This window comes from Ixodes scapularis, unplaced genomic scaffold (assembly GCF_016920785.2).
Source record: "Ixodes scapularis isolate PalLabHiFi unplaced genomic scaffold, ASM1692078v2 PGA_scaffold3__209_contigs__length_174095766, whole genome shotgun sequence".
In the NCBI taxonomy this organism is placed as follows: Eukaryota; Metazoa; Arthropoda; class Arachnida; order Ixodida; family Ixodidae; genus Ixodes; species Ixodes scapularis.
In genome coordinates, this window is record NW_024609868.1 from 30,165,496 (window position 1) to 30,185,659 (window position 20,164).

Here is a 20,164-nt window from a genome sequence, read left to right on the forward strand (position 1 = left end):
ACAAGTTGGCAGTTGAGCCCCCCCACTGCAAATAACTTTCCTACAGTGGCTATTCCTTCCTGACACGACTCCCATTTCAATTCATTTTTCTTTTCTATGCCCTTTTCACAGCGAAGCTGTTTATGGCACAAGTTCCGTGGATTAGTTCCGTGGATTTTTCGTGTGCATGACCAAAAACTCTACGCTCGCACCTCACCCACATGCGCACGTGCCGACGTCTGCAGAAATAACTGTTTTAAAGCAAAAGCCTAAAACAAATGGCCCCTTGCATGCGTGTTTATCAACGCTTTATTTTGGTTATTTACTTTGAGTCTCTTATACGGTGAAGGTGTGCGCGTGCGGCGCATGGGACACCATTCCCTGCATTCTCCTTTAAGCTTGGGTTGCCGTTCTCCATTTTCTATTTCGCTTCTCGTCTCTCGTCTGGACTCCCAAAGAGCAACGCGCCCACAACGAGAATGTCAGCGGCGGCGGCGGGCGGCACGTGTGTGTGCGTACCTTTGGTGACGATGATCATCGTTCAAGACAATAAATGTGTTTGTGCCTTTATTCAAAATTCTGTGTCACGTCTGTGTCATGTGCTGAACAGCTTCACTGGTCATGCACCTTCACAGAGTGAAATGGTTCCCAATTTTTTTTTCCTTACTGAATTTTGGAAGTAACAACTTTACGAGTAACATTTTGCAAGGATTTTGGTGTCGGCTTTTGTGGTTGTCCGTCGCTGCTGCAGAAATGAGTAACCACTTCTCTCCTCTCATGGCGCGAGGAGAAAGAAGTCGGGTGTTCACATTGCCCGCGCCATGCAGAAAGGGAAGAGAATAGAGCCCCAACCACCCACCGATAACGGCGGGGCGACGAGGAAGCGACAGCAGAGCGTCTTCCCCTCTCGTCCGCCAAAAATGACTTCAAAACAGGCGTTTTGAACATTACTTGCATTATATAAAATCCCACTTTGATAGTATCCAGTTGCTACATGTAATGTTGGAGGGCCTTTGAAAGACAGTGACTATTTTTACGTCCACATTCAAAATAATTTTAAGAATTACTCTGACGTCCGTGACGGTACTTCCTAAAGACGTCTAAATAATTTTTTAGATATTTTGACGGAGGATGTTGAAATAGCCGCTGCCTTTTACAAGTTCCATTGCGTTCGGTTTCACTATAACATCTTTACTTTTCAAGTCCAACTTGGAAACTTTACAATATGTTCTGCCGAAACTCGCCGCACTCCACTTGCCTTATTCGCCAAGCTTCGCCCCGTTTATCTGCCATGTGCCTCCCTCTCCGCTCATCGCTGAATGTCGAAATTACCCCCTTCCTTCACCGCTCAACGGTACTGGGAAAACCTGCACCATTGCGTGCGTCATCGCTGCTGCAGACTCTTACTAATGTCGCCACTGTGCTAAGGCCGTACTCCGTCCCAGGAGCACGCGCGGAGTAAACGACAGGCTTCCACGGCTCACGACTTGCGTCACGCCCACATTGACCACCAACGAGAGGCTGCCCATCCCTCGCATAGACGGCAACATGAAGATCATGAGGTGCGCGAATGTGCCATAGCTATCACTTCTGCTTCTTCGTGCACTATGAGTGAAAAAGGCACAATTCTTTTCCTAACTGGGTCACCTACTCATTATAATGTAACGGGGCCCCCTAAACAATTTTCTCTAAGGCCTCTGTCTCTCTGTACTATTATGCAGTTGGACATCGATAGGATCCGCAAAATGCATTTTCTGTATCGAACATTTCTTTCATTCTCGGCCAACGTCTCTGGAAACAATATATTTTGATACGGCAAATAACTATGATCACATTTTCAGTTGAAATTGGATAACATGACTGCGGAAGAAACTTGTTTTGTGATTGGAACAAATTTCTCACCTAGCATTTGTTCATATCTTAGTACCTTATGGATAATATAATTTTGGATAATACCTTTTCCTTTGGGATCATATAATTTTTGGAAAACGTTTTATTCGGGTGCCTAGCAAATTATTATTTTGAACTTCCCTGATTTTTCCAGGTTTTCCCCAACAATTTCAGGTGAAATTCCCTGACCATTGTAGAGGCGGTTAAATATGTAAGACCATTACAACACAAGGCATTGAGCATTGAGCACCGTGAGGATTGTTTTGCACAAGCTTAGTCCAACTTGCAAATTCCGAAATATTCGGGTTCGTCCAGACTGGATTAAATTAGCACTTTCTTGCCACTGACATCGTCAGTGAAGAGGCCACTTCCGGAAACATGATGAAAACACAATGCTCGACCACACACGTCAATAACCGAACGGCAGCATGGCCGCCAGATGCACACTTTCGGATACTTTCGGCTTAAGGCTTGGATTGGATTGGGTTCTGCAACTTTCCTACTTGTTACCAAATCTAGTAGCTCTAACTGGATCTAGACGAGTGTCGCGCCCTCAAGCCAATCCACTTCAATCCAAGGCTTGGACTGGATTTGTCAGCTCTCTCCTTTGCAGCGGGTAGCACACTCTACATAGGGTAAGCAGAGCCCCCGCACTGCTCTAAGCAGAACTTGCTGCATATTTTTCTGGCCCCAAGTCCTCAAGCCTTTGCTCAGGGCACTCTACGGTGTTTGTGGCTCATTTTCCCTGACTGGGCTCGCTTTTTGACAATATCCCCGACAATTCCCCGATTTTTCCCGGTAATTAAAATTTTCCTGACAATTCCCGGTTTTCCCAGTTTTCCCGGTCGCTAGACACCCTCTTTATTTTTGGTTTTCGGGAAGATCATATTAAATGGGTTCCACTGTACTAACACCTATTTGTGCTAAAATAATTTAACTTGACTTCGACTTTGCCAAGACATAAGCTCACCACTGCCCTTCAACACCTCCTCCATCTGCTTTCTGGCAGCAGACGATGCAGACGACGCAGACGCTGCTGCTGGCAATGGCGCGAAGCCGGGAGCCGTGGTTGAGGGCTTGACAACCACAAATCCGGGTTTGGCCGTCGATGGCTCGCCAATCTTGAAGGTCGTTGGCACCGTGACACCCGCAGTGGGCTTCACGAAGCCGAAGGAGGCCGGGGGGGCCACCGTGCTCGACACCGGGGCACTTGACGGCATCCCAAACGAGTACACCGGAATGGAGGTCAGAGGGGACGAGGAGGCAGTAGTTGCAGACAAACTGGAAACAACGCCCGGGAGCTGGAACTTGAACTCCGGTTGAGACACTGGGAGGTGAAAGAGAGGGGTCTGATGCAAGACAAAGTCAAAGTAGTGACGACATTATATTGCATGACATTGCAGTGTCACCATGTCACATGAAACTGCAACTTCCCCGCTAAATTCAGAGGGAAGCATTTTGCACGTATAAATTTAGTATAGAATTTGTGACGTCACATGAAGTCGTAACCTTCGCCTCTTTGGTAAACTTTGAGTAATGGTGGAAAAACCAATTTTCGCTCAAGAGTCTTGACTGAGATAAAAGCGTCATCTCAAGAAACTGATTTGTCGAACGAAACGAGCTCTCGAGAGCACGCAACAAGTAAATGAAGCAAACTGCCCGACATACTAGTTGGAAGAAACGCAGCAGTTCCGGCTTCCTTGCTGGTGATGGTGGTCTCAGTGCGCGTGGCCAGGGGCTTTGTCACCACATTGGTGACGGCCGCGGCGGAGATCTCAGGGGGTGCCGCGGTGGTGGACAAGGGAGTCAGCGTGACGCCAGGCGGAAGCTGCGGGGGTGCACCGGTGTCGGGCCTCGGCTGCAGCGACACCTCAATCACCCGGCTGGCGGGCTGCGGCGAGAGCAATGCGATGCATGAATGTATGAAGTGCAGACAGTGGATCTTGCACAATAAAATCGAGCCAGAAAAATCGGTCCCTGCACATGTATCCTCCCCTCCCACCTCCTCCCTCCCCCTCCTCCTTTCCCTCCCTCCTCCTCCTCCTCCTCCTTTTGCAGCGAACAGGCAACGCCCTTTGTTTTCGGCTTGCTGTCTGCACTCTATGCAGAGTGCAAGTTTGCCTGCTTTTTGCACAGGGGTTGCGATGATGTCAGAATGCTGAGCTCGTATCGGCTGATCGAAAAAATAGTGCGTACCCACTATTTTTTAAAATAGTGGCTACCCACTTCCCTCTCAATCAAAGCCAATTAGAGCTCGGCGTAGTTCTGACGTCACCGCAAATCCTGCACAAGAAGCAGATGACTTGCTCTCTGCATATTATTGACACCTCAGTGATCATTACCTCTTCGAGTGGTGCCGCCGCACGAGTACGGCTGAACATGTATGGCGAGCTGCCCGGAGCATGCCACACAGACAGCTCCGGACAGCTTGGACAGCTTGCGGGCACAATATGTGCTCCCATTAGATTGTTTAAAAAAGAAAACTTGCGCAACGACTGGTTCTTTGTACTATCTCTTTGGAAAACAACCCGATCACTGGATTTTCAAACTTTTCGATGCCAGGCAACCCCCCTATCTGCCCAAGCCAGGGAAACCCTTGTGGTCTTGGTATTGACGCAATAAAACAATGTAGGAGCCCGCAGACCGTGCAAACAATAATGCGGGTATTGGGGGGGGGGAGGGGGGGGGGGGGAATGTTTAGCACGTAGGGCTCCGCTAAAGCAGGGATACTGAACCCAAACTTTGAGCTTACAAGACAAGGCTGGACTGACAAGCGAGGCACTGCAAAACCCAAAAACATCACTCATACAGCAATATCTGGAACGGATCATCATATTTTTGGAAAAGAAGTGCAAGATGGAACACGGCCAACGAGGCAGATGAGACAACTCACGTCACGATTCTCATTCCCTCTCCTTCTCGCTTTGTCCCATCTAGCAGGTGAGCCGAGGAGGACAGAAGCGAGGCCGCTTACCCTTATTCTTAACTGTTCCAGGAGGATCGTGACATCATAGCCTTTCCTTGATCTCGCCCTTCGTTTCCAAAAGTACGACCATCCGCTTGAGATATCGATGTACGAGTGATGTTTTGGAGTTGTAGCGTCCCATTCAACACTTCTGCAACCTTATTTTGCGAAATCCAAATTTCGGTCCAGTAACTGGAAGAACCGTTTATTTAGAAGCGGGGACGGCCGAGGAAATTTGTGAGCTTGGGGAACCCACATCCTTGTTCTTAGAAAAGCGGTTTGCGAACCGATGCAGTAAAGCCCCGTTTATATGTGTAACACGTTTTCTTTTTTCAGTTGTTACGTCCACAGCTGTCGGCCCCATTTGGACTCTTGTGAACTGCTAACTCTAGTATTTGCTGCATTCAGTGATGGAGGCGGCATTTGATACTTTGGAGCAGGTTCTGTGGCAGGCAAAATATTGGATTGGAGCAGCCACTGACACTTTTGGGAGCAGGTGCCAACATCTGTTAGCGCATCACTTGAAACTAATAAAAGCTACTGCATTGCTAGACGAGTTGATCTCTGATAATGACTGAGGGTTCTTCTTTTGATACTGGAGCATATTACCTCTTACCTTTCGTGATAGGAACAAAAAGGGCACAAAAGGAACACAGCTTTCTTTTTAGAAATAAGGCTCTGGTCAGAGCAGGTTCCATTTACAAGGGGTATTGAAAAAATGGCGGAAAAATGTATCGTAGCACAACACGGAGCATTGACGCTGCTCTCACTGCTCCCTACCCGCGTACTAGCGTCAGCACATCGGCATCGGAGGCGGCGCTCTGCCAGCTCTGCGCGCTCCGCCCTCAGTGACCCGTTTTTTCCCTTTTCCCAGTTTGCTGTTCGCCTCAATGGAGAAGAGGGAGGGAACGCAAGGGTCTCCATGAGCCTCTGTGTAGGCTTGCATGCTTTCGGCACGGCGGCCTTCGTAATAGGCGTGGTCAGTCGCCGATACTTTTCAAATAACCTGGTTAAGTATGTGTGGATTTCGGTCGGGACCACGCTGAACTTCGATAAAAGCGACAGTTCGAAAAAGCAATTTTGTTATAACGAGGGATTACTATGTACCCTTTAGGTGAGGACACTGGCGCGAGGAGCGATGAGACGAGATTGACTAGATAAAGTCCTCTCACGAGGACATGCGTGCGCCCAACAGCCTGCAGCGAACTAGTGTCCCTCGCTGGTGAAACGACGCAACCGCGAAAAAATATCAATAAAATATTTTGTTGCTATGGCATCAAACGAGCACAAGCTCCTTGCTCAAGGATGTGCTACGGCTGCACGAAAATGCCACGGCAGGGTTGTTTTTTTTTTTGTTTATGTTTTTTCGCAGTTGAGTCGTTTTGCCAGAGAGAGACGCTAGTTCGCCTTGAGCTGCTGGGCGCACGCATGCGCTCATGAGAGGGCTCTATCTGGTTGCTCTGCGCCGGGCAGTCATCACGTAAAGAGTACACCTTACACCATGACCTATACGCGGTAATATACGGTATATGGTTAGTAGAGATACTGTGAAATACACCCCATCTGTACCATTTCCCTTTCCTTTTACTTCTCTAAAAAGTTCAAACAATATTTAAATATTTTTTTTTTTTTTTAGCTGAAGCCTACTTGGCAGAGGTGTGGTCAATTCTTAGCAAAAATGGCCTTTTGATGCAAGATGTTCCAAACTTTCACTCATGGTGCAATTTGCCTCAAATGGCACAACTTTTCCATCAATGTCCATTGCAATTTTTGGGCCTTCCCCACTGTTACCTTCAAAACACGACAACTTTATTTAACAAAATAAAATTTTCAACAATCACCGAGCCTACCTTGTCCACAATAACATTGGTTTCACAATCTCCTTAAGTTCTATGGTCCCGGACTTTCATGATGCTCTTCAGTTTCAGTCCCCCCCCCCTCCCTGTTTGATGATGCCCTTCAGTGTCTCCTCGAGTTTCATAGTCACCTTCAGTCCTTTCACAAAAGATATACGCCACAGTGTTGGGCACGGTACTCCGGAAACATGCAACAGCTCTAGCGTGTGCCATTCAAACTAGTCTGGCCTCACCATCTTCGCTTGATCCGAAGTCGCCGTCCGCGCCGGCGGCACGCCGGAGCCAATGCCACCCATGACCAGCTCGGGTTGGGACAGGGGTGTGGAGGTGAGGAACCCTGGGCCAAAGCCCTCCTGGGGTTTTGGGGTTGCCACCGCCGTCACAAAGCCCTTTGCATCTGGGATGGGAGCAGGTTTCACCGCAAGCGTCGAAGTTGCGGCTGGTGCTTGGGCTGGCATCAACGTTGGCAGGCCTGTCTCCTGCACAGTGAGCAAGTCACGAGGAATGGTTTGTATGCACACAAACTACCAAAGCTTGTATAGACTCAAACAAAAGTTTATTGGACGTAACACCCCTAAATATAAAATGTGGGGTGCAAAAACCTTTTTAGACGGTTGCTTTGAGGTTCGCGCGGGGCTGCCGTAAATTTCATATTTCTCCAGCTTCATTTTTACGGCTATAGTTATTATACAAACTACTCGGCCGCATTCGCAGCAGCATGATTGTGCTAGGCAGAAAACTCTGCGACGCCGTCGTATAACGTGACCACATCCAACCAGAGTAGTTCGCCCCTCAACCAAGAGATGGCAGAAGCACCTATGCGCCCAGCGATGCCACAGTGTTGGCGCCTGCCCCGAGCCGGAGCTAAACATTCTGCTTACATCACCTTGTTTAATTTTGGGTAACGGTGCCTTATTAATGTGAAAGCCTTAACTGTCCCACGGAGCAAGCCGACGTCATCAGCTTTGAAGCTGCGCCAAACGGCACCATAAATCCTTTCTCCAAGTGAAGCCAGCTCCTAGCTATGAAACCACACAAAAAGCCTAGCCAAACGGCACCTAGCTTCCCCGATCCCAAAGGCGCAGAGTAAAGCTGATGGATTTCGGCTTCGATCCCATTGGCTGGCGCACGCAGCCGAAGCTCCCATTGGCCGCTGCGCATCAGTTTTAACGACCGCCACCCCATGGCGCTGCGTGTCCGCGAGGTAGCGGCTCCACCGCCCCACGCCCAAAATCAGTGCGCGCGCGCTCGACCGTCGATGAAAGAAGGGGGCGGAAGAGCGGCGTGCATGCTTTCACATTCACAACTCGTAAGAAGTGCTTAGGTGTACCTTGAGCCTTTTTTAATTTCAGGCAAGAACGTTGACCCATGTGAGCAGTGTGTTCCTTTTCTTATATACTTCAGTGACCACAAAGCTGTGTTGTGTGTGATCAAGTAGACAAAGAGTCGATACAGATAAAAGTGTATGTTACTATGTGCAATAACAAACATCGCCGTCACTTCTTCGCACTGTAACAAAAAACTGTGATTTTTCTACCTTTTTTTAAAACAAGACTAAGAAACATTTAATTTAAAAGTTCTTTTTCCTTCTGCTATTTGCTTTTTGTTTTTCGGACGAAACACTTGCCCGTGACCCCGTTTCACATGATTTTTGCTAAAACTGGTATAGACGCTTCTGTGGTATTTCACGATAATCCCTACGGCACACCACCAAATTAAGTTTGGAGCCGAGCCCCAAACATTCATATTTGTTTGTCGAGGCACTTCGGCCAGAACTTTTTGGCTAAGCAAGTGCAGACCTGTTGGGGGGCCCTTGCTGGTGCCTCTCTTTCCTGTTCCTTGGCCACGGACCTGTTCAAAACCACGGCAAGCCTGGACATCAGCCGGGATTCTGACAGCTTGTCTGAAAACATGGGCAAGAGGTCAATTTGATGTCCGCCATGCGTGGGCTTCGGGACATTTTGAGGGCACATTTCTCACTTGGGAGCGATATTGTCGCACATAGAAAAGGATCGACAAACGTAAAACTGAAAATAAAGGTTTAATGGGCAAACTTGTGCCAGAAACAAAAGAAAAAATTAGCGTCGAGAAAGCAGAAGCGAGCGTCAAGGTGTCGGCAGGACAGCTGGCTAACCAGAGAGTGAGTCGGCAAGGCCATGCTGGGCTCCTTATCTATCATGCTCGGTATTTTATCTCGAACATTTGGTCTAGAATGTTCAAAAATCGAACATTTGGGGTAAAAGTGAACACAAATCTTCTAGAAGTATGAAATAGCGTTCCCTCTTGGTGATGCACGTGGCAATACACTAGATATTTATTCCCACTATACCGAGTGACATATTGCAGTGATAAACTTTTAGCAACGCTTCTTAAAGCACAAAATTCGTGAAAATGAGGTCCTTGCAAACATTACTTTGCTTACAGTCCATGATAAGTTGTTTCTAAAGGTTTTACCTTTCAAGAAACTGCTAGGTTCGGGGCCCACATCTCATTTTCGCAACTTATCTAGTTATGGTTAGGGTTCTGTGTTTTCCGAGTTTATTTTTCTTGAAACATGGGGCAGTTTTTTGCAGGGTTTATTTTCTCAAACAGGTTTTGTGTTCTTCAGTGCCAACTTCCAGTGCCCGACTAAACATCAACAATTATTGAGCTTATCTCGAAGAAAACAGGGCACAGACCTACGAATTCCCCCACCTCCAGGAAATGCGTGCACGTCCCAAATATTTCCAGAACGTGCCGACGCCAACAAGAAAAGGAAGTGAGACAAAGATGTGGTTCCCAAAATAAAATGCAACCCCGTGGACAGTTCCCCGCTGGCTATGTTCTAGATGAATGAAACTAAGGTGTTGGATTGAGATACCTTCCCCCGAAACTTAGGTTTCTCTTTCTTGTTCAAAGAAAGCTCTTTGTTTGGGTTTTTCTGTTGTCCCCAATTCTGAGAAAATCGGCTCAGCAGTTACTTTTCAGGGTTTGCCGGTTTTCACCGCAGACGTGCAACTCTAATATGGACCGTTCCGGAAATATGCAGCACCTGCCATAGCCTTTTCGACGTACTATGGCAATACGACGTAAGACGCACGAAGGAGCACCGTTTAAATAGAAGGAGTGGTTCGTGTTTGTTTACAATTTTGCGATTTAAGAATCCAAAGAAAGTAGGATGATAACAAAACGGGGCACATGTTGGCTTTGTGATGCATTTCTTCAGATTTCTTTCGGGACTGAGCCTGCAGTGGTGAGAGAGAAAGAACTGAGCCACTTCCACGGCGTGCAAAGCATAGCAGCCGGCCCGAGGGTATGTCAGAATGGCCTCACAACTCCCCACGCTGCATGGTGCAACATTGAATAAACGAGATGCCTTGAGAAATTTTCCGGAAAGGTCTTATTACGCTCGATTTTGGGTATGGATAGTTGCAGAAACTCAAAGGCACCTTCGTCATTCGTTCGCCACAGGCCTCCGAAGGGTGGTGACGAAAATGACGGAGACGTTGAGAGGAGGACCTAACCTATGGTGCGGGCCCGAACAGGCACGGGACTGCGCTGACTCAGGAACTCGGCCAGGCGGCTCTGCTTCTCCGGAGACAGCATCGTCTTGGGCGACTTAGACGGCACGCGCTCGGCATCCGAGGAAACGACTGACAGGTTGGCCGACAGGAGCGTGTCTGCCAGGGCGGACACCTCGTCTTCCCTGGAAAGCGCGGAGGCAACCCAACCCCAAGCCATTACGAACCAAGGTGCGCGGCGGGCGAGTCGGTGCTTGATCGGAATTGATAAAACGGTGCAAAAAAGGACGCAAAGGCAAATAAGAAACGCAAACGAGAACGCAGGATTATGGTTTGATAGAATAGAATGAACGAATGGCTAGACGGAGGAATGCCAATAGTTGGTGCTGCATTTGTGCGCCCCTTCTATTCGTCCCCGTGTCCTTTTTTGCGCCGCTTTATTTATCCCGTTACAAACCAACACTGGCACTGCCACATACACTTCGCAAGCGGTACAAAGTGGAACCCGATGTGTCAAACAAACTTGGGATACAATGTGTCGATCGGTGAGCTCGTACAGCTCGTGGAGTCCACCGAAATGGAAGGCTATCTTCTGTTTTGTCAATAGTGTGAGCGAAGCCAAAGCTATGCAGAGCAAATGTTCGTCTGCTTCTTTCGAAGGGGTTGTAGTGACATCAGAATGCCGAGCTCTGATTGCCTCTGATTGAAGGATAGTGGGTAGACCTCAAGGTAGTTTGTTTCGAGGTCTACCCACACTATCCTTCAATCAGAGCTAATCAGAGCTCAACGTTCTGGTGTCATCACAACCCCTGCAAAAGAAGCAGACGAAGTTGCGCTCCGCATAAGCATGCGTTTGAACAGTGCGCGTGCACGGCACAGCACGTTCGAAGCATGTCCCTCACTCTTGCACTTTCTGCTTCGCTCACACTTGCGGCAAGATAGGGTATAGACCACCAGCAAGCAGAGGAAATCGATAAAGGGTACGTAGAAAGTGCACTAAGAGCAGGTTTGTCTGCTTCACGTGAAGTGGGTGAACTGACGTCGTGGCACCGAGCTTGGATTGGAGGATTGCTCTGACTCGGTGCTTGAGGCTCCAATGCTAACACACGGCGGTGGCATAGTCTGCTAGTCGTAGCAACGGCTGCGTCGCCTTTTCCGTGGCTCTTCGGTTCTTCGTAAACAAAGGATCGGCCTTCGAGAAAGTGAAAATAAAATACCTCGAAGGGTATGTTGCTTCTGTTGACTAAAAACTACCGGGGGCGTGGAAATCTGGAGCTCGGTTGCACGCGTGATTGATCCCTCTTGTTCACCTGGTCAGGCTGCCCGACGTGGCCTGTGCCCAGCGGGGGCGCTCGTGGGCCTGCCCCCTGCTGCCCCTCAGCTTGAGACCCTTGACTCTCGAGGCCAGGGAGTCCACCTCCGCAGAGAGGGCAGCGGTCACCTTGCGGCAGCTCAGGGCTGCCCTGTAGACGGCCTCTCCCGACGGCAGCGTCGAGAGTTTCCTGGGCACAAGGGACGCAGGAATGGGGGAAGGCAGATGGAATAGGGGAAGACAGATAAAACGTCTGGCAAGAACGAGCGTCCGGGCATTTCGCATGACGGTCCCTCGATTAGGCCACCCCTGATTTCGCAATCCTCATCGCCTAATATACCTTGAGGGGACAGATAACTGGGCGATCTGGTGCATATTCATGTTGAAACAGCACAACTGGATGTGGACAAGAAGAGAAATTGGACAGAAAGAATGTCAGTTTCTTGCTTCATTCGTGCCCAGTCGCGCTGATTCAATATACAGTAAAACCTCGTTATAACAAAATGGGATATAACAAACAAATGGATATAACAAAGCAATCATAATTCCCCTTGCTTGAATAGTTGGAAGAAATGGACATTGGCTATAACAAAGTAATGGTTATAACAAAGTAATTACGACCACTCCTTCAACTTCTTTATAACGAGGTTTTACTGTAAGTGCATACCAAATAACATTGTTTCGTCCAGTTTCTTGTTTCGTCTATGTCTAGTTGCACTGTTTCAACGGGAACACCTTTGAGGTAGCACATCGGCATTACATATATTGCAGGTAATTTTACTGATCTGATGTCGGCAGGCTCAACGTTACAAGAAATTTAGAATTTTCCAAAAAAAGCAGCGTTTTGGATGCCTTGTAGCAATTGATTGTCATAGTCAGAATGGGTCAATGGAACTTGTTAGAAGAAGGCACCCGCGAGGTAAGACATCCACGGAGCCCTCACACAATTTCTTCGCACGAGACAGGGCTGCTTTGAGCCATCCATATATCACAATCTGGGTTACCACCGCCGTCGCCATGCTAGTACGGCAAAGGCGCGACTTTTCTTTTTGCATTTACCAGCGATATTGCTTATTCTCATATACTGTTTGACCTTGATCCCTCCCAGCTGCAATAGCCCCATTGGGGCTGTGGTATTTAAAAACGACATTAGTGGTGGTAATGCTGCTACCGCCGACAATAACAAAGATGACGTGCGCCCGCAAAGGGGCACTGTGCACAATGAAACGCGAGGACCCACCTGTTCTTCCGGCGTGCCAGGTGCTCCTGCCAGTCAAGGTCCAGGCGGGCATGCACCTCCGCCAGCTGGGCCTCCAGGTACTGACGCAGCCGGCGCACCTCGGCCAGCCGCTGAGCCGTGCCGGGGTCCAGGGCCCGGCCCCGCAGCAGGCCGGCGAAGCGGGGGTCCCTGTTCCGCAGCTCCTGGGTGCGCCCTTCCTCCAGCATGGCGAACGTCTCCAGCACCAGCACCCCCAGGGCGTGCACCTCCTCATTCGTCTTCTGCTCGTCCAGACGGTGCGGGAGGTAAGCGAGTCTCCGAACGGAGATCGATCGCCGCTTGCAAGCAAAGCGATCCGCACGCTCCCCCAATTGGCACCGCACGCAGTCAGCACGCTCTCCCGACCAACAACACGTGCAAACCGACGTTCTTAGGCCTATCGATTGATATGTTCCACGGAAGGGCGTCGTTCGAAAACGGCCCTTCTCTATTGCCTGCAAACAAGTGGGTGCGGGCAGACGGCGTTCCTAGTGACACTTGCAGCGCACCTCCCACGGGCATCGAAGAGAAACCATTTTCGAGCGACGCCCTTTTTGCACAAACTTTACGTTCGCCGTAAAACCGTGATGAAACCACTTTCCGCCGCAGGCAATATGCATCCAACGTTCCACCGGTTCCGCCGCTGCCGTCCGTAGGGCGGGCTGACGGCGTAGCAAACGCCATCAGGAGGATGTGCCATGAAAAGGTGCCGGGCATTCTAAGAAGCTCGTCGGCTGAATTTGATCTAGCAGCATTGGTGCAAATGGCACGCTTCGTCAACTGCTCGCGGTGCGATCTGCAACCGCACACTTGAGGCTGTGTCTCGGATTCGGACACAAAAGCGCTAAGAAGGGGTTGTATAAAAGCTACGCTATAAAAACTTCCAGCAATTATTTTAAAAAAAATTAAGAAACGAAAAAAAAAAAAGTGGGAACGAACTGTGCTGCTCAGTTTCAGTTAGCCCTCATGCACATAAGTGTGAGATTGGCATCTTAGCGTTCCCCGTGAATCAAAGCTTAGGGTTTTATGTGCCAAACCAACGAAGGGCCTCTCGCACGCGCTGGCAGAGGACCGAGAATTCGTTTTGAACACCTGGGGATATTCTGACTTGCAACCGAAACCTCGGTTACACGGCGCCTCCTCCGCAACAAGCCTCAATCGACTGGGCACCTCGGCTGGTATTCGAACCCGCCACCCGAAGACCCGTAGGCCGGCACTTTGCCTCGGAGTCACTTATGCGGCCGGCTGTGCCCGCAAGAGCCACGACGGGCGGCCGAGAATGGTCTCACCTCCACGCCTTTCTTGAGCTCTTCACAGGCTCCTTCCAGCTCCATGCCGTCCCTCTTCAGCACTCTCATCTCGGCCTCTGTGCCCGGCGGAACAAACGCGCACCGCGCCTTCTCCTTGAAAGCTCCCAGCTCCCTCCCGAACTCGGCGATCTGAAACGTCGAGGCAATGCATAGTTTCGACGTGCACCTTAAAGACCGGTCTGCACGTTTCCGTTCAAATGCGATCGACTGTGTAGCAAATGTTACGCGGAGCGAACGCGCTGGCATCATCTATCGGTTAGCACTGGAACATTTTCGATCTGAATATATTCTATGCACCATGTTTCCGTTGCGAGCCAGAAATAATTTTTTCAAATTTTTAAGGAACCGTTTCTTATAGACAGTGCATAGAGTTGATCTCGGAAGTACTCCAAAACCTTCAGTCTAGTTATGCGCGTAACAGAAGGCTTCCAAAGATCCCTGATAAATGGGGTTAAATGGGGCCCTCCTGTCCTAATGCAGACCATCACAGTCAAATGCAAATGTATGAACCAGTTTTTACAAGTACTTTATAAGTACTAGTGAAACTGCATAATGGCATATACCTCGTCTTTCATTGCAGCCATGATGGCATCCTTAGAAGGTTCTTGCTTCTGGGGCTGCTGAGCGGGACTCGCCTAGAGGGGAAAAAAACATGCAACGTCCACCGTCAGTCGAATTAGACATATTAATGAAAATACTCTATTAAGAAAGTACAATGCCAAATAGTAGTAGAATTAATTTCAATTCTGCATAGCTTTGTTGCGCATCATTTACAGCAAGCTTCGAGATGGCAATAGAAATTCGGCCAGGATACTTGGCCTCTTTGGGTACACGTAACGTCGGCTGCCATTCTTATACATTCTCGTAATGTGCTATGGCCAGTTGAAGCCCGACGGTCTAGCTTTGGATGGGGTGCGGGCTGTAAGAGCAATCGCACGCCATGGCAAAATGCGAGGCGATAGCTGTGATACTGCTGATGGCACATGACTACAGTGAAACCCGTTTAGAACGAACCCACATACAGCGAATTATTGTCGATATCGAACTCGCGAAAAATTTAAACCAAATGTATGTAAAAAGTACTTTTTATAACGAACAACATATTGGCTATACAGTGTAGACAGCATATAACGTATGTCGCACGAGTCGCGAAAATCCGCACTATAAGCGGTACCGCGCTATAACCAAAACATCAATTTTTCAGGCCAAAATACATGCCATCAGACAACTTACTTTTGTAAAACAATTTATTTTTAGTGTAGATGAAAAATAAAGCTTAGTTTGAGAAAAGTCTTTATTCCACCTAACTAGTACACTTCTCTCTCAAGTGTGTCACACATGTTGAAAGAAATGAGTGACTTTTGCCTGGCGCAGCCTTTTAACTGCGTCGCGGGTCGCGGACGGACAATGTGAGCGTTCAGGATTGCTAACCCTAATCACTTTTCTCCGATGATGAAAACGCGTGAAAATTCGCATCCTTTATACGGTGCACGCATGAAATGCTCCAAAAAAGGCATGAAATGCTCCAAATAAGAAATCCGGGTGATGTTCGAAAACACAAACGCTTAGAAAGCACCACTGTAGTCGAAGTAAACAAACACGACGACACGGGCGTTTCTGCTGTCTTGAAAGTGCCGCCACGACATCGCCGCACGAGTAGGTGGATCTTCCCTTCTGGTACGTGCTGGGTTATCATAGCGACACACAACGAAAATTCACAGTCAAGGATAGCGCTTTTACGCGGAACGATGAGCTTCCACTTCGACGTCGACGATCATCACCTACGCCATGTTTGCAAATAGAAGAAGCCGACCCGCGACCGGCATTCAATGCGCGCGAACGACTGGTTGGGCTCGCCAATGCCTTGCGCCGTAAACGACACGTGCGTGCGTCCCTCCGTCGCTATGGCAACTGAAGCCTCCCCTCTTCGAGCAACCTCCTTGCCATCCTTGTCCCCGCGAGTGCCGCTTGCGGCTAGCGCCGTTATCTGGTGTCACACAGGGAAGCGTGCTAGCTGCGCCGGTCGGCGTGCTGCTCCAGAAACCGCACTATAACCGGTATTTCCTTTCGTGCGCCTGCATTTTAAGCAGTATGTAATTACATCGAGTTCTATGGGAGGCGAACCGGTGGTTTAAAAAAGCCACGTTATACCCAGTCGTGCATTATAAGCAGTTACGTTGTAAGTGGTCTATACTGTATCAAACTTTTTTCCCCTGGGAAGGCTTCCAAAAAAGCGCAAGCCAATGAGTCTTTCAGCCAATGCCTTCGCCTGAAAAAGTGTAGGAAAGAAAAAAAATTCCAAAAGCTCGAGCTGCAAACAAAAATTAGCGAAGAAAAGCGATTCCGAAGAGGCACAGAAAAAAAGAAAATCTTTTAAATGCAAAGCGGTCGCTTACGAAGACGAAAAGCAATTAAAACACGAAGATAAGCTAAAAAAAATCTTTCTAGTGCGTTGTTACAAGCCGGAAGCGAAGAGATGAGAAAGAAAGAGAAGTTCTCGCCTCCTCTCCCTTCGTGCCCTGTTTCACCTAAAGTAACTTTAGTTTGACCTAGGGGGCCTTCATGTCCCGCCGAAGAGAACTTGGAGGCACTCTAGTTTGACCCTCTTCACCTTGCGCGTTCACTTGGGGCTTGACACGCCACGCCCCAAAAGGCAATAAGCCTATCGCATTTCAGATTCCATAGCATTGTCACATGCCGTTCAAAGCGTCAAACACAGGCAAAGCTCGCTCTCTCTCTCTCCCTCCCTCCTTTCTCCTCGTTAGTTTAGTCGTCGTTTGTTGTCGTCTTTCTTGTCCCCATTGCACTTCCTGTTCACTGTGCAGGCCAGCTAGTTCGCGCCCGAAATGACGACGAAGCAGCGGCAGGTTCTGCCACTTTCCGACAAGGTCGACATCATCAGTCGTGTGGAGCACGACAAAAAGAAATCAGACGTTGCCGCCGCCTACAAGATCCCGAGAAGTACGCTGAGTACAATTCTTAAAAACAAGTCTGCCATCCGAGACAAGGCCCGTGAACGGCCAAACGCGGACAGCAGGCGCATCCGCAAGCCGGCGTACGTCAAGGTGGAAAAAGCGCAGTACCAATGGTTTTTGGACATTCGTGCACGGAACCTGCCGGTCTCCGGACCGATGTAGCGAAGCAAGGCTAGAGATTTTGCATCCCTCCTGAACGTTGAGGGCTTCACCGCTGGATCTGGGTGGCTGCAGCGGTTTAAAGATAGATATTTAATCGTCGGGAAAGTCGTAGCTGGGTTTTGTAAATGGGTTTTGCTATATCGAACTACTTGCTATACCGAACTGATCATAGCGTTTCCTGTTGTTCGTTATAAACAGGTTTCACTGTATGCAAAGGGTTATGACACTTCTGTCTTCTTGTGCACTGGGAATAGCTAGGAAACTACTTTTGCAACAAATGACTAAATGATTACCAAATGACTACAGGACTCACTTGAAAAGCCCAGTCTAACCTATGTGATTCTTTTCTGCTCCGTTAGAAGAGGACAAGATGTGCTATAAAGTATAAACAAATCTTGAAAGTAGTCAAAGCCAACAGGAAGAACTTGAATGAAATCTGCAAGATGACATTCCGCTAAGAAATTTGGCTTTTTCGGTTAACCCTCCTTGCAAAACGTTGGCTAGGAGGCTTTCAGCGGGTTCCTGTCTAAGTTCTAGACTCAGCGCCCTCCTTGCAAAACGTTGGCTAGGAGGCTTTCAGCGGGTTCCTGTCTAAGTTCTAGACTCAGCACGGTAAACAGACAAGTCATCAAGTACACATCGTTATTTTAGAGCTGCGTTGCGTCCCAGTGCCTTAATCTAAGCACACACTGACTGTGACGTGATAGCTCTCTCACCCCGTCTCCCAGAGATGGCACCGGTTGTGAACCAACGTCGTGCAAGTTTCTCTTGGTTTCAGCCACTGCTCCAGCTTCGCCGACCCGTGGACTTTCAGGCTCGTGAGGCGCTTGAACTGGCATCAATACGGGTGGCGGAGCCGCAGCCGCTGGTACTTCCAGAGCGCTCTTAGAAACCAATTTGAATCCGGGTGGCATTGACGAAGTAACTGGCGCCGGAGCCACACCTCCAAATCCAAACGCAGTGTTTGCTGGAACTGCAGGAACGGTAGTCGTGGCGATCGGTGCTCCCGGGAGCACCGGTAAAGCCGAAGTCGTAGCCATGGTTGCAGCAGCGTTCGATCCTGGGGCAGACGGTGCTAGGGTGGACATGGTGCCAGGAGCCGCTGGGAAAGCCGGAACAGGAGCCGCAACTGTAGCCACAGCAGTGGGTTGCATTACTGAAGTCGTCTTGGGAGCCAAAGCTGCCGTGGTAGAGCCAAACGAAAAGGCGTTGTTGGAGCTGGATCCAAACGAGAAGACGCTGTTGGCACTTGAGCCAAATGAGAATGCTGTTGCAGACGATGCAGGGATCGAGAAAATCGTCGAGGGTGCGGCAGCGGGAGCAGACGACGCCGTTGGATTAAGGGGCATAAATGAGTTTGAACTCGAGAACGAAGTTACGGTTGTAGATGGAGCACCGACAGGGGACGAAAAGGAGAATGCAGGTGTCGCCATGGTGCCTGGAAAAAAGAAAGATTGTCCATAGAGCTAGTGTGAAATAACAAAAGAACTGCTGGGTTCCATCTCAAAAGGCAATTGGATGTCCCTCTTCCTTAACTGGGCAGAAAGACTATGCCCAAAAAGCTACCTTTAAAAGGGCAATGCAACAATTTTCGGACTTTGGCCAATTAATTGCCGGAATTAATCTGTGTCACCTACGAAACAAAGAACAGAAGAACGCGTTTTCTTGCGTGCGCTAGTTTTTATTTTAAAAATTGAAACAAATCGAAGGTTAAAGTGCCTTGCAACTCTCACGTCTTCTTTCGAGTTACATACTCTGGTGGACCACTTGATTTCCCGTTGGGTTCTCTCTTTAGATCCCCCAACACTTCTTTCTCCGCGATTGTCGACTTTTCAAGAATTAGCATAGCTGAAGGCCGCAGTAAGCGATCGACACAAAAGACGGTTCGCCACGGGGCTGACGGCGAGTGTAGCAGTGGAGGGGGACAGGACTTGTTGACTTCCGCGTGCCCCACAAGCCGGTTCACCGTAGTGCCCGTAACTGCCGCAGGCACCTGCAGATCGGCAATTCTGTTTTCTCTTTTGCGATTACGCAGCGGAATAGCAGTTTTTCAGGGCAAGCTGGCACACTTTTTATCACTTGTGCCTAGATAAAAAATATAAAAAATACAAACTGCAAATTCTTTTAATATTGAAATCATTGCACTCCACTTTTAAAGTGTCACATCTTAAATTCACTTCGAGTTCAAGAAAATCACTCTATAATTGAAAATAAGATCCTAATGCCTTTAGTTAAGGTGTCTGGTTAAAAGTCTGAAGTTCCCTGGACAGCTTTATAAGACGGCCTGATGCAAAATAGGGAACCTCAAGAAAACAAAACCAGATCCTTCAGCAAAGCCTTCCCTCAAGCACGCAGGGAGCTTATTGTAATTTTCCCACTCTAAAATGCTACCAAACCAAAAACGAGACTCAACATTTGTGAAAACAACATAAAACTTTTACACACCTGGAGGTCCAAATTGCGGCAACGGTGCTACATTGACGCTGGAGACGTTGCTGCAAAAAACAATGTTGAATTTAATGCTAATATTAAACTCAAAAATGCAAAGAAACTTTCACTTGACCTTTCCCAGGTAGCATGCAAGAGAAATGCCTAACTTGATGGAACTAATGCCTGGGAGTATTGGGCCTAACACAATTTCGCTCCCAGGTGTTGGTTAATGACGGAGTATTTTTCTTTGGCATTTCCACGGGTTTTCTTTGGTGTGCCACATAAATGCCAAAGTGCCAGATTTGAGCCAAGGGTGCCTTGTAGAAACCCGAGAACCAGCAGTGATGCCTTATTCTGGCACTTGTTTGGCAATTTAGGCCCTAAGTTGCTGCATGAAAAACTGAACAATGAGAAGTGAAGCCTAACTTTGGCACTTGTTTGGCATATTAAGGCCAAGATAACCAGACTCTGATCAAAGAAGGTCAAGTTCGGCTCTACCTTGGCTTTATCGGGCTTTTAAAGAAGCA

The 20,164-nt window shown here is 48.5% G+C and overlaps 1 protein-coding gene across 8 annotated transcripts in view; it reads right to left on the reverse strand.

The window, feature by feature from the left end:
• The window catches only part of LOC8025467 (nuclear pore complex protein Nup214), a 69,556-nt gene that overhangs the window by 19,717 nt on the left and 29,675 nt on the right, over window positions 1-20,164 (reverse strand). For all 8 annotated transcript variants that reach the window (XM_042292363.1, XM_040205879.3, XM_040205881.3 and 5 more), the window contains exons 13-23: window positions 19,653-19,702; window positions 17,924-18,645; window positions 14,634-14,705; window positions 14,050-14,199; window positions 12,743-13,002; window positions 11,501-11,692; window positions 10,194-10,375; window positions 8,490-8,593; window positions 6,924-7,169; window positions 3,538-3,760; window positions 2,840-3,196 (exon numbers count right to left, since the gene is read on the reverse strand). In XM_042292363.1, the coding sequence (XP_042148297.1) occupies window positions 2,840-3,196; window positions 3,538-3,760; window positions 6,924-7,169; window positions 8,490-8,593; window positions 10,194-10,375; window positions 11,501-11,692; window positions 12,743-13,002; window positions 14,050-14,199; window positions 14,634-14,705; window positions 17,924-18,645; window positions 19,653-19,702 (2,558 nt within the window). The remainder of the gene's footprint in view (window positions 1-2,839; window positions 3,197-3,537; window positions 3,761-6,923; window positions 7,170-8,489; window positions 8,594-10,193; window positions 10,376-11,500; window positions 11,693-12,742; window positions 13,003-14,049; window positions 14,200-14,633; window positions 14,706-17,923; window positions 18,646-19,652; window positions 19,703-20,164) is intronic.